Below are 14353 nucleotides of genomic sequence, written 5' to 3' on the forward strand. Positions count from 1 at the left end.
CCTGGTGGTCTCCTCCTGCTTCTGTTTCTTGTGTTGTTGGTCTGGGGTCACACTGAGGTCAAATCGGAAAGGACAAAGACAATCATAGAACTTGGAATAGTACAGCACAGGAACAGGCCCTTCGGCCCACAATATACATAAGAACATAAGAAATAGGAGCAGGAGTAGGCCATCTAGCCCTTCGAGCCTGCCCCGCCATTCAATCAGATCATGGCTGATCTGAAGTGGATCAGTTCCACTTTCCCGCTTTCTCCCCATAACCCTTAATTCCCTTATCTATCAGAAACCTATCCACCCATGACTTAAATATATTTAGCGAGGCAGCCTCCACCACTTCAATGGGTAGAGAATTCCAGAGATTCACCACCCTTTGAGTGAAGAAGTTCCTCCTCAACTCTGATCTAAACTGTCCCCCCTCTTGAGGCTGTGCCCTCTAGTCCTGCTATCCTTTCTAAGCGGGAAGAATCTCTCTACCTCTACCCTATCCATCCCTTTCATTATCTTATATGTCTCTATAAGATCCCCCCCTCATCCTTCTAAACTCCAACGAGTACAGACCCAGTCTATTTAGTCTCTCTTCATAGTCGAGAGAACATAGTCTTCATGTTCGGCACAACACAATGTTGTGCCAATTTAAACTAATCTCTTCTGTCTGCCCTTGATCTATGTCCCTCTATTCCTCGCATATTGATGTGCTGATCTAAAAGCTAACTAGGAGAGAAATCACAGCGGCATTAATAATATCTCACGCTCTTTGGCTATTTAATTATGAAAATCTGAGGTGGGTTCAAGTGCTGTTTGTCCAGTTTTCAAGTCAGTCAGTGGGGTGAGGAGGAGGCTGACCGATGTCCGGTGCAGGAAGGAGGGAAATGGCGAGGATGTGGGCTGGTGGGGTGTGTAGTGTTTGAGGGTGGGAGGAGGTGTGATGACACCTCCAGCCAGAGTTGGCAGGCCTGCGGACCCCAGTGTAATGATGATTGGTGTTTCAGTAACGATACCCACTCAATTCTCAGCCCTAAGGTGAGGATTCAGTGCTTGTGAGAGAGCTGCCATCTGAGTGTGTGACTTACAATATCCCGTAAGGTCTGGGAGAATGTTTCTTCTGGAAACCTGTAAGAAACAGGAGGAGGAATAGCCCTTATTGTTTATTTATTAGTGTCAGAAGTAGGGTTGCATTAACACTGCAATGAAGTTACTGTGAAAACCCCTAGTCGCCACACTCTGGTGCCTGTTCAGGTACACTGAGGGAGAATTTACCACGGCCAATGCACCCTAACCAGCACGTCTTTCGGACTGGAAACCAGAACATCCGGAGGAAACCCATGCAGACACAGGGAGAACATGCGAACTCCACATAGACAGTGACCCGAGGCTGGAATTGAACCCGGGTCCCAGGCGCTGTGAGGCAGCAGTGCTAAATACTGTGGCACCCTATGTAATGAAACTTCTTTTCATTTCCGTCCTTAAGTGACCTGCCCCTTATCTGAAACTATATATATGTATTACACACAGGCATACAAAAAGTACTCGGTAAAATACTGTGACAGTGAGAGATGCCCCCTCCTTGCAGCTGTCACACAGTCTTTGAAAGTGAAGCAGGTGGTACAGCTCTGGTCCCTCTCTTAGAATCCCAAAAGAACTAAAATTAACTTTGGCTCCGCTGCGTGTCTCCAGCGCAGATTCCAGCCCCGAGTTAATTTTAGAAATGAGATTTCTCCCTGGTCTACTTCTTGTCCTTGGGAACACAGCCTGATCCTGAGAATCTGTCTCCCACTGGATCTGTAACCCCATGCAAGTCCTGCCGTGTGTTCCCTGGGAATGGCTTCATGTGGCATTGATGTGTTGGGTCAGGAGGGGGAAATATCACCATAGGGATTTCTATCTGAACTGAGATTTCCTTTTTTAAATTCATTTATGGGACCTGGGTGTTGCTGGCTAGGCCAGCATTTATTGCCCATCCCTAACTGGCCGTGAGAAGGTGGTGATGAACTGCCTTCTTGAACTCACCACGGTCCACGTAGTGTAGGTACACCCACTGCGTTGTAATCGAGGGTTCATATCAGGGGTTTAAATGCTGAGTAGAATCAATTCGGGCAGCACGGTGGCACAGTGGTTAGCACTGCTGCTTCACAGCGCCAGAGACCTGGGTTCAATTCCCGGCTCGGGTCACTGTCTTTGCAGAGTTTGCACATTCTCCCTGTGTCTGCGTGGGTTTCCTCTGGGTGCTCCGGTTTCCTCCCACAGTCCAAAGATGTGCGGGTTAGGCCATGCTAAATTGCTCCTTAATGTCCCAAGATATGTAGGTTAGGGGGATTAGTTGGGTAAATACGCGGGGTTACAGGGATAGAGGCTGGGTAGGATTGTGCAGGCTCGATGGGCTGAATGGCCTCTGCACTATAGGGATTCTACAAAGTAGGATATAATGGATTCAATTTGAATTGCATCTCAATTACTGAGGGATTGGTGTAATTTTGTTAATTCCTGTAACGACTTTTCTGAAATTAAAACCAGAAATGTTTTATGGCATTAAACACCCATCCCTCCCATTGGGCTTTGTGACACAATCTAAAACTACACTCATTGCCCCCCCGCCACATTCCCCAAAGCTTCTTTCGTCTCTGCTTCCTGCACTCTGTGAATGTTGAAATTGTTTTGCGGAATCCATGATGTAAATTGTTAATTAAACACAGCTGTCCTGGGTGGGGAATGATTTGGGAATTTGCTCAGAGTATAACCGCGGGTTCGGGAGGGACTGGCTGACTCCGTCATTTTGCATTAGAAACATAGAAAAACTACAGCACAAACAGGCCCTTCGGCCCACAAGTTGCGCCGAACATGCCCCTATCTACTCGGCTTACCTATAACCCTCTACCTTACTAAGTTCCATGTACCGAGAACTAAGTTCCATATGAACTAAGTTCCAGAAGTCTCTTAAAAGACCCTATCAAATCCACCTCCCCCACCACCGACGGCAGCCCATTCCACTCACCCACCACCCTCTGAGTGAAAAACTTACCCCTGACATCTCCTCTGTACCTCCTCCCCTGCACCCGAAACCCATGTCCTCTTGTGGCAGCCATTCAGCCCTGGGAAAAGCCTCTGACAATTCACTCAATGAGTACCTCTCAATATCTTATACACCTCTATCAGGTCACCCCTCATCCTTTGTCTCTCCAAGGAGAAAAGACCGAGCTCTCTCAACGTAGTCTCATAAGGCCTGCTCCCCAATCCAGGCAACATCCTTGTAAATCTCCTCTGCATCCTTTCTATGGCTTCCACATCCTTCCTGTAATGAGGCGCCCAGAACTGAGCACATTGTTATCACAGAATCCGTACAGTGCAGAAGGAGTCATTTGACCCATCGACTGTGCGACAGAGCATCTTACCCAGGACACTGCAACTCCCCGCCACATTCATGTAATCCCACACATTTACCCTGCTAATTCCCCCACTGTCTTGGGACACTAAAGGAGGAGACCGGAGGAAGCATGTTGGATTGGCCGTGTTAAATTGCCTCTTGGTGTCAGGGGGAATAGCTAGGCAAAATGGATGGAGTGTGGGGATAGGACCTAGGTGCGCTTGTAGTTAGTGCATCTCGACAGGCCGAATGGCCTCCTTGTGCACTGTAGGATTCTATCAAACCCACAGAGACGCGGAGAATGTGCAGACTCCGTATGAACAGGCACCGAAAGCCAGAATCAAACCCAGCTCCCTGGAGCTGCGAGGCAGCAGTGCTAACCAGCCTGTCACCCTGCTGTCTTAGAAATAAATCTGGTTTAAGGTACAGGCTAGCTTTAGACTCATTTTTCCTCAATATACAATTATTGAAATTAATGCATTTATTAAATTTTCCCTCAGAAGACGTAATGGTTTCTGCCTCAGTCACTGTTTCCATTGCAGCAACATTCTGAGGACAGTTCTCCAAAATGAAGATTTCTCACTGACTGCCCCCTGCACTTGTTGCAATCTGGTTACGCCTCCATTTTAAAACTCTCACTTTAACTGTGCAGTACATCCCCGGCACTGCCTCTTTCTCTTTGATCTCCTCCAGCCCCCACACATCTCGGAGACATCTGCGCTTCTCTAATTCTGGCTTCCCGAACATCTGCCATTTCAGTTGTCCCACCTTTGACAGACTTGTCTTCAGCTGCCTGGATCCTCCATTCAGGAATTGCCTCCCTATCCTTGCTGCCTACCTCCCTCACGCTCTCTTTAAATTTAAGATACAGATTAAAGCCCCCCCCTCCATTGACCAAGCTTTGGCCCGTTGTCCTAATATTTGATAGCAAACTATTTGCTATCAGATTTTGTTTGCTGACATGCTTGGGACATTTTACGATGTTAACGTGCTACATAAATGCAAGTTGTTGAAATAATCCCTCCCTATTTTTCCTGCTGAAATGATTCTTCATTTTAATAACCATCCTTAAATCTCCTCCTTGATTTGACGAAGATAATCCCAACATCTCAAGTTTCTCATTCATTAACCCATTTTTAATTCATCATTTGCCTTAAAATAACACTCGGGAGAATTTTGAACAAACACTCTAATTGCTAACATTGCGTCGGAAACTCCAGTCAGTTAGAGATGGTGGGTAACTGGGAGTGAGCGTGCGTGTGCTCTGATTCACTATGAACCAGTTCCATCAGTTACAGTCGTGTTTAAAACATTCCTGCTGATTCTCTCAGCACTTTCTATAAAAGAAGAATTTGTGTTGCATCTTTCAAAACTTCAGAATGTCCCACAATGCCAGGGTAGGATTTAAACTACATCTTAAATTCATAGAGAGAGAGAGGGAAGTGGAGAGGTTTAGGGAGCGTATCACAGTGGTTAGCACTGCTGTCTCACGGTGTCGGGTTCGATCCCCGGCTTGGCTCACTGCCTGTGCAGAGTCTGTGCATTCTCCCCGTGTCCGCGTGGGTTTCCTCTGGGTGTTTGCTCCCACAGTCTGAAAGACGTGCTGGTTAGGGTGTATTGGCCGTGCTAAATTCTCCCCCTGTACCTGAACAGGCGCCAGAGTGTGGTGACAAGGGGATTTTCACAGTAACTTCATTGCAGTGTTAATGTAAGCCTTACTTGTGACGGTAATAAATAAACTTTAAGCTTTAGCTTTAACTTCTATAAAAGAGAATGCTGAATTTCCATTGCTCCTTTCAGAACTTCAAAATGTTCTAAAGTATCGGGTGACGTCCTGTTTTCAAGTGTAATTATGGTGGGAAAATGGGACCATCAAGTTGTACGTGTGAAATTGCGATGAATGATGACCAGATAATCTATTTGTGATCACGGTTGAGGGATATTATTTATTTATTTATTATTTCTTAGTGTCACAAGTAGGCTTACATTAACAGTGCAATGAAGTCACTGAAAATCCTCTAGTTGCCATGTTCAAGTGCCTGTTCGGGTACACTGAGGGAGAAGTTAGCATGGCCAATGTACCTAACCAGCACGTCTTTCAGACTGTGGGAGGAAACAGGAGCACCCAGAGGAAACCCACGCAGACATGGGGAGAACATGCAGACTCTGCACAGACAGTGACCCAAGCCAGATCCCTGGCCCTGTGTCAAACGCAGATCCCTGGCCCTGTGAGGTAGCAGCATTAACCACCGTGCCGCCCATTTTAGAATTACAATGTGTCATTTTATCATCTGCTTTCCCCAGGCTCACTTAACTTTCAGTGTTGATCTGTGCTTTAATACAAGTAATTAGGAGAGCTCATAGAATATTACCATTTATTGTGAAGGGAATTGAATACAAATACAAGGAGATTATGCTTCATTTGTACAAAGCACTGCTGAGACCACGTCTGGAGGATTGTGGACAGATTGGTCTCCTTAATTAAGAAAATATGTAAATGTGTTGGAAGCAATTCAGAGAAGATTTGCCAGACTAACACCAGGAAAGTATCAGCTATTTTATCAGGAAAGATTGAGTTTTTAATGAAGAAAGATTGAGTTTTTTTCTGAGGAGTGGTTGAGTTATCCAATGAGGGAAGGTTAGACTTTATGTCCATTGGAGTTTAGAAGCGTAAGAGGCAACTTTTTTTATTGAAACTTTCGGGCACTGAAGGGGGAGTTGACAGGATGGATGTGGAGAGAATGTTCTCGTTGGAGAATCTAGAGCTAGGGGGTCACTGTTTAAAAATAAGGGATCTCCAATTTAATCCGGAGATAAAGCAAAATGTTTTCACTCAGTCATGAGTTCCTGAAAAACAGGGACTCTGTTTAAAAATAAGGGGTCTCTCTTTTAAGACAAAGATGGGGAGAATTTTTTCCTCTCTGAAAGTCACAAGTCTTTGGAATTCTTCCCTGGAGATTGGTGGAGGCAAGGTCATTGAATATTTTGAAGGCAGAGAAAGGTAGACAGAGTCATGACTAACAAGCATTGCACAGCGGTTAGCAGAGTGTTTGAACATTTGGAGTCTCACAGCACCAGGGACCCTGTTTCGATTCCCGGCTTTGTTCATTCATTGTCTGTGCAGAGTCTGTGTTACCCAGAAACCCTCTTCCCTCACACCAAGGCGTCAATTGTGAACCTCTTCACCAACACGTACTCACCATCCCTTTGGAAATGGATCTCTGTATTTGAGATCGCTGGCTTTGAGCTTTTTAAGCGAAGCCTGTCAGTAAGGGACAGAGATATCACAGTAACTGGTAAGCCTTCACACCCGGTTATATTTATCCTTACCCACTTCCCTCAAATATTTCCTGCTTCCTCACACGCCCCACACACCCATCACTCAGGCTGCCAACTCAACTCCAGCTCAATCTTTATTGGATGTTTCAGCTTGAAACTTCCCATTCCAGTTATGCTCCTCGCTACCCCACCCCGCCACCTCCGTCCCACCGTCCCTCCCCCACCCCTCGGTCTCCCCCACACCGTCCCCTTCCCCAATCCCTCCCACCTCCCCCGCCTGCTTCCCCCACCTCCGTCCCCCTGTCCCTCCCCCCACACCCACTCCCTCCCCCACCTGGCGCTCCCCAGTCCTGGGAGCATCAGCCTCGATTCCGTGCTGAAATCTGTAATTTGAATCCACAGTCTCTCGGGTGGCACAGTTGTTAGCACTGCTGCCTCACATCTCCAGAAGACTTGGGTTCAGTTCCTGGTTTAGGTCACTGTCTGTGTGGAGTTGACACATTCTCCCTGTGTCTGTGTGGGTTTCCTCTGGGTGCTCTGGTTTCCTCTCTCAGTCCAAAGATGTGCAGAATAGGTGGATTGGCTGTGCTAAATTGTCCATTAGTGTCCCGGGATGCGTAGGTTAGAGGGATTAGTGAGTAAATATGTGGGGTGACGAGGATGGGGCCTGGGTGGGATTGGTGTCGGTGCAGGCTTGATGGGCTGAATGGCCTCCTCCTGCACTATAGGGATTCTAATCTATTCTATTCTAACTCTCTGTCCCAGGGGTGAAAGTGAAACTTGGCTAGCTGCAGCCTGGCTGTGATTGTCGTGACAAAATCAATTAGTTGCTCCTGTGACAGCAGGTTGGGAATGACTGTTCTGCAATGTTATATTTTGCTCAGTAAGCTGCCAGTTCTAATTAAAGCAGAGCTTTCGATCAACATTGCGGTTATCTTTCCCAGTCCTCTGCGTGTGTTACAGTGACAGCCGTCTGTAAATTGGCCATTCAACATCGTATATAATATCGACAGGGGAGGGTGTTGGAAATCGTAGCTTTTCAAGGTTGACTCGAGTGTGTTAATTGGTTTTAGAATTGTTGTGATGCAGGTTATTACTCACACAGGATAAACAATTTGTCCAGGTCTAAACTCTGCTGTGGCTCATTCAGAATCACCTTGGACATCACTGTAACACACGCAGAGGATGAATTCTGTTCACTGAGAGTTATCGCTGCGAACTCGGGAAGCTGCGGCTGTGGGAGGTTAGAGTGTGGAAATTGCAGAGGTGCTGACCACAGGATTCCTCAGATACAGGACAGGCGCCTCAAACTGGAGGATTGCAAATATTCCACCTTTATTCATTACAAGTCATAGAGGTTTACAACATGGAAAAGGGCCCTTTGGCCCAACTTGTCCATGCCGCCCTTTTTTAATAAACTCCAAAGTTAATCCCAATTGCCTGCGTTTGGCCCATATCCCCAAACCCATCTTACCCACGTAACTGTCTAAATGCTTTTTAAAAGAGAAAACTGTACCCGCCTCTACTACTACCTTTGGCAGCTTGTTCCGGGCACACTCTATCAAAGACCAAAGAGAACAGTGAACGATCACTGGCCGGTCAGTGTATTGTCTGTGATGAGGACAATTATCCCAGAGTAAGTTAACATTCACTTGGGCAGACAGGCAAACATAGATCCCCCGAACCATCGGGGACCTGGGGTGGAGGGTGCAGCCAGCAGTAGTACATACAATCGCCGCCTGCACCAGTTCACAGACTCCCTGTCCTTTTTACGGTCTCCTGGAGTCCGTGGACCATGTTTATATAAAAGGGTGACACAGTGGTTAGCACTGCTGCCTCACAGCGCCAGGGACCTGGGTTCGATTACCGGCTTGGGTCACTGTCTGTGTGGAGTTTGCACTTTCTCTCTGTGTTTATGTGGGTTTCCTCCGGGTGCTCCGGTTTCCTCCCACAGTCCAAAGATGTGCAGGTTAGGTGCATTGGCCATGCTAAATTGCCCATTAGTGCCAGGGGATGATTAGCAGGGTGAGTGCATGAGGCTGTGGGAATAGGGCCTGGGTGAGATTGTGGTTGGTACAGACTTGAAGGCCAAATGGCCTTATTCTGTATTGTAGGGATTCTATGAAAATTCTGTTGAATTCTCTGCGTCTGCCTGGGTTTCTTCCGGGTGTTCCAGTTTCTTCCCACAGTCCAAAAGACGTGCTGGTTAGGTGCATTGGCCATGCTAAATTCTCCGTCAGTGTACCCAAACAGGCACCGGAGTATGGCAACTAGGGGATTTTCACAGTAACTTCATTGCAGTGTTAATGTAACCTACTTGTGACCCTAATAAATAAACTTTAACTGAAGTTTCTGCTGTGGAAAACTATTGCAATCTGTGTGGAATGTGGAATTATTGGTGACAATTCGTGAGACTTCAGAGACTTTTATTTTTCCGTTTTTTCCATTTATCGTTTTCATACAGCATTTCTCTCCCTTTTTTTTCACAGCTTCAGATGCAAACAGACCCTTTCTGGATTCAAGTGTCAGTGTGTGCTGCTAAGTAACAGCAGCAAGCTTCAGATCAATTGCAAAAAACTTTACAGCCCTACAATTCAATAATTAACATTGCAGGTCTGATAACCCTTAACACTGTTCTCATTCACGGCATGTAACAAGAGGGGAGTGACACAGGGGACATGGACTTAATGAATTGAGTCGTTAGCGACAGTCTCTTAAAGGGGACTCCACCATTTCAAAACTAAATGCCCCAGCTAGCTTGCTTGCCACTGACCTGTTGCTAACTTTGATGTCTCAAAAAAACCCTTTGTGCACCTGTCACATTACCTGTGGCATGTACTGGCTAAAGATTTCTCGCTGAAGACACTCTTATTGGAGGGGTGACCTGATAGAGGTCTTTACAATTCTGAAGAGGGTTCGGAAGGGAAGATGGAAGCAGGGAAGAAGTTTCCACTCATGAGCGAACATTAAGAAATCCAGTGAAAAATTCAGGAGAACCCTCTTTATTCAGAGAGTGGTTAAAATATGGGACTGACCCCCATGGGGAGTGGTTGAGGTGAATAGAATCGGAGGGGGAAGCTGGATAAACGCACAAGAGAGAAAGGAAAAGAAAGTGATGCAATGATGTGAAATGAAGGAGACTTTTGAGGAGCAGAGACAGCATGGTCTGACAGGGCCAAATGGCCTGCTCCTATACTGTAAATTCCATGTATTGATTGGGATGTGGAGAGGGGAGTGTAAAAATACTTGGATACATAAGCGCACACACATCCCTGTGATAATCAACATATCCAACTTGTCTAATGTGTGGTCAAGTGTAACCTTTTCCAAGTCTTCCCCAGGAACTGTTCAAGTTGAATTTGGTTAGCCTGAGTTGACCATTTGTTAGAAATCCCTGGACATGGTCATCTTTTATTGGTGAGTGGACTCTTTGATTACGTTCCCCACTGAGCACATTTTTGGGTCCTTCCTCCCCTCCAGCTATAATGAAACTATTTGGGTTAATGAATGAAAGAAATCACATTCAGGAGATGGCGCAGGCTGGTTTACAGTCATATATTGCAGCTTGTAATGTGACAGCATTCAATCTACAGTCAGGGTGAAATACTTTGATCCTTTCTCTTAAGGCAAACATTTGCAATGAGATGCTTTCACTAACTTAAGGCAGCATGGCTAGGAAATAGTTTTCTTTAAAAACAAAAAAGTTGCAAAAGTTGTCCATGTGCAAGTGCATTCCAGTGTCGACCAACATTCAAAAGTTCCTTTGAGTTGTGCAATGCTTCGACAGAGGGAGAAGGAGGCAAAACCAAAAGTCTTTAAGATGAGATGATCCCCACAGTGCTATGGCCTTTAGCTCAGCAAACAAATCAGGTTTCAGCACAGTGATGTCCCCCTCCCCACACCCAAACAACCAATACGGTTCAAGGTAGAGCTGTTGTATTTCTTGCATGTATAGTGCACACGTGTTGGTCTGGGAGCCGAGTCCTGTGTTGTGTCTCACCAACGTCGCCACGTCCTGCCGTAGCTGTCAGATCTTTGGAGGGATAACCACCTCAGGGTCCCCAATGTTTGGTCGCCACATCAGCACCTGGGCATCGTTGGCATTGGGTTTCCTCAGGGCGTTGGGCACAATGGGCTCGTTCTTGCTGAGGATCAGGGGGTCCTCTTGCTCTATGGGCTCCATCAGGACGGCCCGCTTCCCCAGCACCGCGTTGGGATCCACGGCGATGTGAAGCTTCATCCTCCACTTGACAGTTTGCAGGACGATGATCTCGCCTGTCCCTTGGTTGATGGCCACGAGCCAGGTTGTGAAACTTTGGTCTCTCTCAATACTGGTGAGTTGGGGGATGTTGGACTTGCTGACAGGAACGGCCCATGTGACGCTGGGATAGAAGTTGTCATTCATGCTGACAGTAAAGCGGACCTCCCTCTTGGTGGGCCCCACTATGGTGTGGGTTTCTGTGGTGTTACCATACCAGGGATAATTCACTCCGTCAGAGTCACTTATTGCTAATATGTTTCCTTCTCTGAGATCGGGCAGTTCCCAACTGGACCTTTTTATTTAAAAAAAAGAAACAAAATTAAAATTACATCACATACAAAACCTTTACTTCTCTATTGATGAACACTGAGTGTCCATCAGCTCCTTGCCTCACTGCATTAAAATCTCTGCACCTCTGCTTTATCCAAGGCCACCTGATCCCACCCCTCACCATGGAATCCAAGCTGGTTGGTGAAGCTGAAACCAAGACTTTACTGAGAGAGTCTATTGACTGGTTCAGTCTCACAGCTCTCCGCCCGCACAGCCCAGTGTCCCAGCCAGCCCTGATTTATATTAACTGATTCAGTCTCACAGCTCTCCGCCCACACAGCCCAATGTTCCAGCCAGCCCTGATTTATATTAACTGATTCAGTCTCACAGCTCTCCACCCGCACAGCCCAGTGTCCCAGCCAGCCCTGATTTATATTAACTGATTCAGTCTCACAGCTCTCTGCCCGCACAGCCCAGTGTCCCAGCCAGCCCTGATTTATATTAACTGATTCAGTCTCTCAGCTCTCCCTCAAGTAGCCAGCCCTGATTTATACATGCTCAAAGACAATTAAGATCCATTGCCTGTTTCTCTTCGCCATAACAATGTAATTGTCGTGATAATTAACACCCTGCCTCAAAGGCTGTCGTCAAATCCTTTGGGAGAATGGGGATGAGAAAAATATGGAAACATAGAAATCAGCTTGATGGGCCGAGTGGCCTAATTCTGCTCCTGTGTCTTATGGTCTTTTGGTCTTCTATGTCTGCTTGATTTATAAAACGTACAGTTGGTCAGAGCTGGAGTATTGGGTTCAATTCTGGGCACTGTGCTTTAGAATTAACATGAAGGCTTTGGAGAAAGTACAGAAGAGACTTTTTGAGAATGGTGGCAGGGATGGAGAGGGGATGGGGGAGACAGGAGTGACTGAGGTGGTGCAGTTTGATTAAGAGGAAATTGATAGATGCTTAAAATCAGGATGGCTGAGTTGATTGGACACTGTGAGACTGTATTAGCTGAAAGATATCGAACCAGAGGGGACAAATTTGAAGTTATTGGTGAAAGAACTCGAGGTGAAATGTAGAAATCTTTACCTAGTGACCAGTTTGGATGTGGAATGCAGGGCCCAGAAGGGAACTGGGAACAGATTAAGCTGCAGCTTTTGAAAAGGAATTGGATAAATAATTGAAGGGAAAGAATTACAGGGATGTGGCGACATGGTGGGACTGATTAGATTGCTTTTTGAAAGGCCAGTGGTGACTTGATGGGCCAAATGGCCTCACTCTGTGCTGTAATATTTTATAAAAACTGCTGAAAGGGGTTAGGGAGTTGGGAAGCATGTCCTTATATGGGTTCAACAGGATACATTCAGTGTTGCTGATTGGCTGAGGCTGGATATTATTACAGTCATGTGGCATTGCCATTGGTGGAACAAGAGGGAAGAACAACATGCGGGTGTCTACTCTCCAGCGGATTGGAGAAGGTGGTCAAGTGGTCAAAAGATGGATAGCGAGCCATGGTCCCAGTTAAAGTCATTATTGGTGTCACAAGTAAGGCTTACATTAATGCTGCAATTAAGTTACTGTGAAATTCCCCTAGTTGCCACACTCCGGCGCCTGTTTGGGTCAATGCACCTAACCAGCACATCTTTGGACTGTGGGAGGAAACCGGTGCACCCGGAGGAAACCCACGCAGACATGGGGAGAATGTGCAAACTCCACACAGACAGTGATCCGAGCCGGGAATCGAACCTGGGTCCCTGGCGCTGTGAGGCAGCAGCAGTGCTAAACACTGTGCCACCAAGGGTCACGTATTCCTGATGACCCTTACACACATTGTGCAGTTCTGAGCTCCTCCCCATTATAAAGGGAACATTCAGATTTCCACAGCTGAGTGTGAGATGTTCCCTGGCACTTTATCAAAGAAGAACCAGACCTGGGCTGGAGTATCTATTGCTCCATAGAATCTCAACTGTACAGAGGCAGACCATTCGGCCCATCGTGCCTGTACCAACCGTATCCCCATTACCCTACATATTGACCCTGGTAATCCACCTAACCAGCACATTTTTGGACTGTGGGAGGAAATCCACACAGAGATGGGGAGAATGTGCAAACTCCGCATGGACAGTGACCCCAAGCCAGGAATCGAACCTGGGTCCCTGGCGCTGTGAAGCAGCAGTGCTAACCACTGTGCCAAAATAAAACAGTCATTTAGCTCCTTGCTGTGTGCAAATTGACGTTTTCTACATTACACCAGTGGCTACACTGCAACAGTACTTCATAGGCTGTAAAGTGCTTTGAGATGTCCAAAGATTACGAAGCGCCTTATGTAATGGGTGATGTGGAGGAGTTTCTGAACTGTGGTGTTTCTTTATGGAGGCCGGAGCATATCTCTTCTACCGTGTGTCAGGATCGGTGTTTGGCTGTTTAGCGCATCACACACTGTCAATCCAAGAGATCTTTATCGCCCTGACAAAGTATTACTCCCATCGCACTCCTGCAGTGATGCAGTGCCAGGTGTTCCTGAATGGCCGTGTACTGGTGCACATCTGTAATCTCCATGTCTAAATATGAGGTGATGCATTGTGGTAGATTGAACCAGGGCAGTTAATAGTGGAGCATTGGGGCGAGTTACAGAACAAAGAGATCTAGGGTTACATGTTCATAGTTCCTTGAAAGTGGAGTCGCAGGTGGAACGAGTGGTGAAGAAGGCATTTGGTGTATTTGGGTTTCATCGGTCAGAACATTGAATACAGGAGTTGGGACGTCTTGTTGAAATTGTACAAGACATTGGTAAGGCCACACTTGGAATACTGTGTACAGTTCTGGTCACCCTATTATAGAAAGGATATTATTAAACTAGAAAGAGTGCAGGAGAGATTTACTAGGATACTACCAGGATTTGATGATTTGAGTTATAAAGAAAGGTTGGATAGTCTGGGATTTTCTTCTCTGGTGTATAGGAGGCTGAAGGGTGACCTTATAGAGGTCTATAAAATAATGAAGGGCGTAGATAAGGAAGATAGTCAGTATCTTTTCCCAAAGGTAGGAGAGTCTAAAACTAGAGGGCATAGGTTTAATTTGAGAGGGTGAGATAGAAAAGGGTCTAGAGGGACAATTTGTTCAAACAGAGGATGGTGAGTGTCTGCAACATGCTGCCAAGAGGTAGTAGTAAAGGCAGGTACAGT

General features: G+C 46.3%; 1 protein-coding gene across 1 annotated transcript in view; it reads right to left on the minus strand.

Annotated features, from left to right (window-relative positions):
• Positions 1-9046: 9046 nt before the first annotated feature.
• fam78ab (family with sequence similarity 78 member Ab) overlaps positions 9047-14353 on the minus strand; it is a 34322-nt gene continuing 29015 nt past the window's right edge. The window contains exon 2 of the mRNA XM_080212153.1: positions 9047-11190. Coding sequence (XP_080068279.1) covers positions 10665-11190 — 526 coding nt within the window. The 3' untranslated portion in view covers positions 9047-10664. The remainder of the gene's footprint in view (positions 11191-14353) is intronic.

This window comes from Carcharhinus amblyrhynchos, chromosome 25 (assembly GCF_965287045.1).
Source record: "Carcharhinus amblyrhynchos chromosome 25, sCarAmb.v2.hapA, whole genome shotgun sequence".
NCBI lineage: Eukaryota > Metazoa > Chordata > Chondrichthyes > Carcharhiniformes > Carcharhinidae > Carcharhinus > Carcharhinus amblyrhynchos.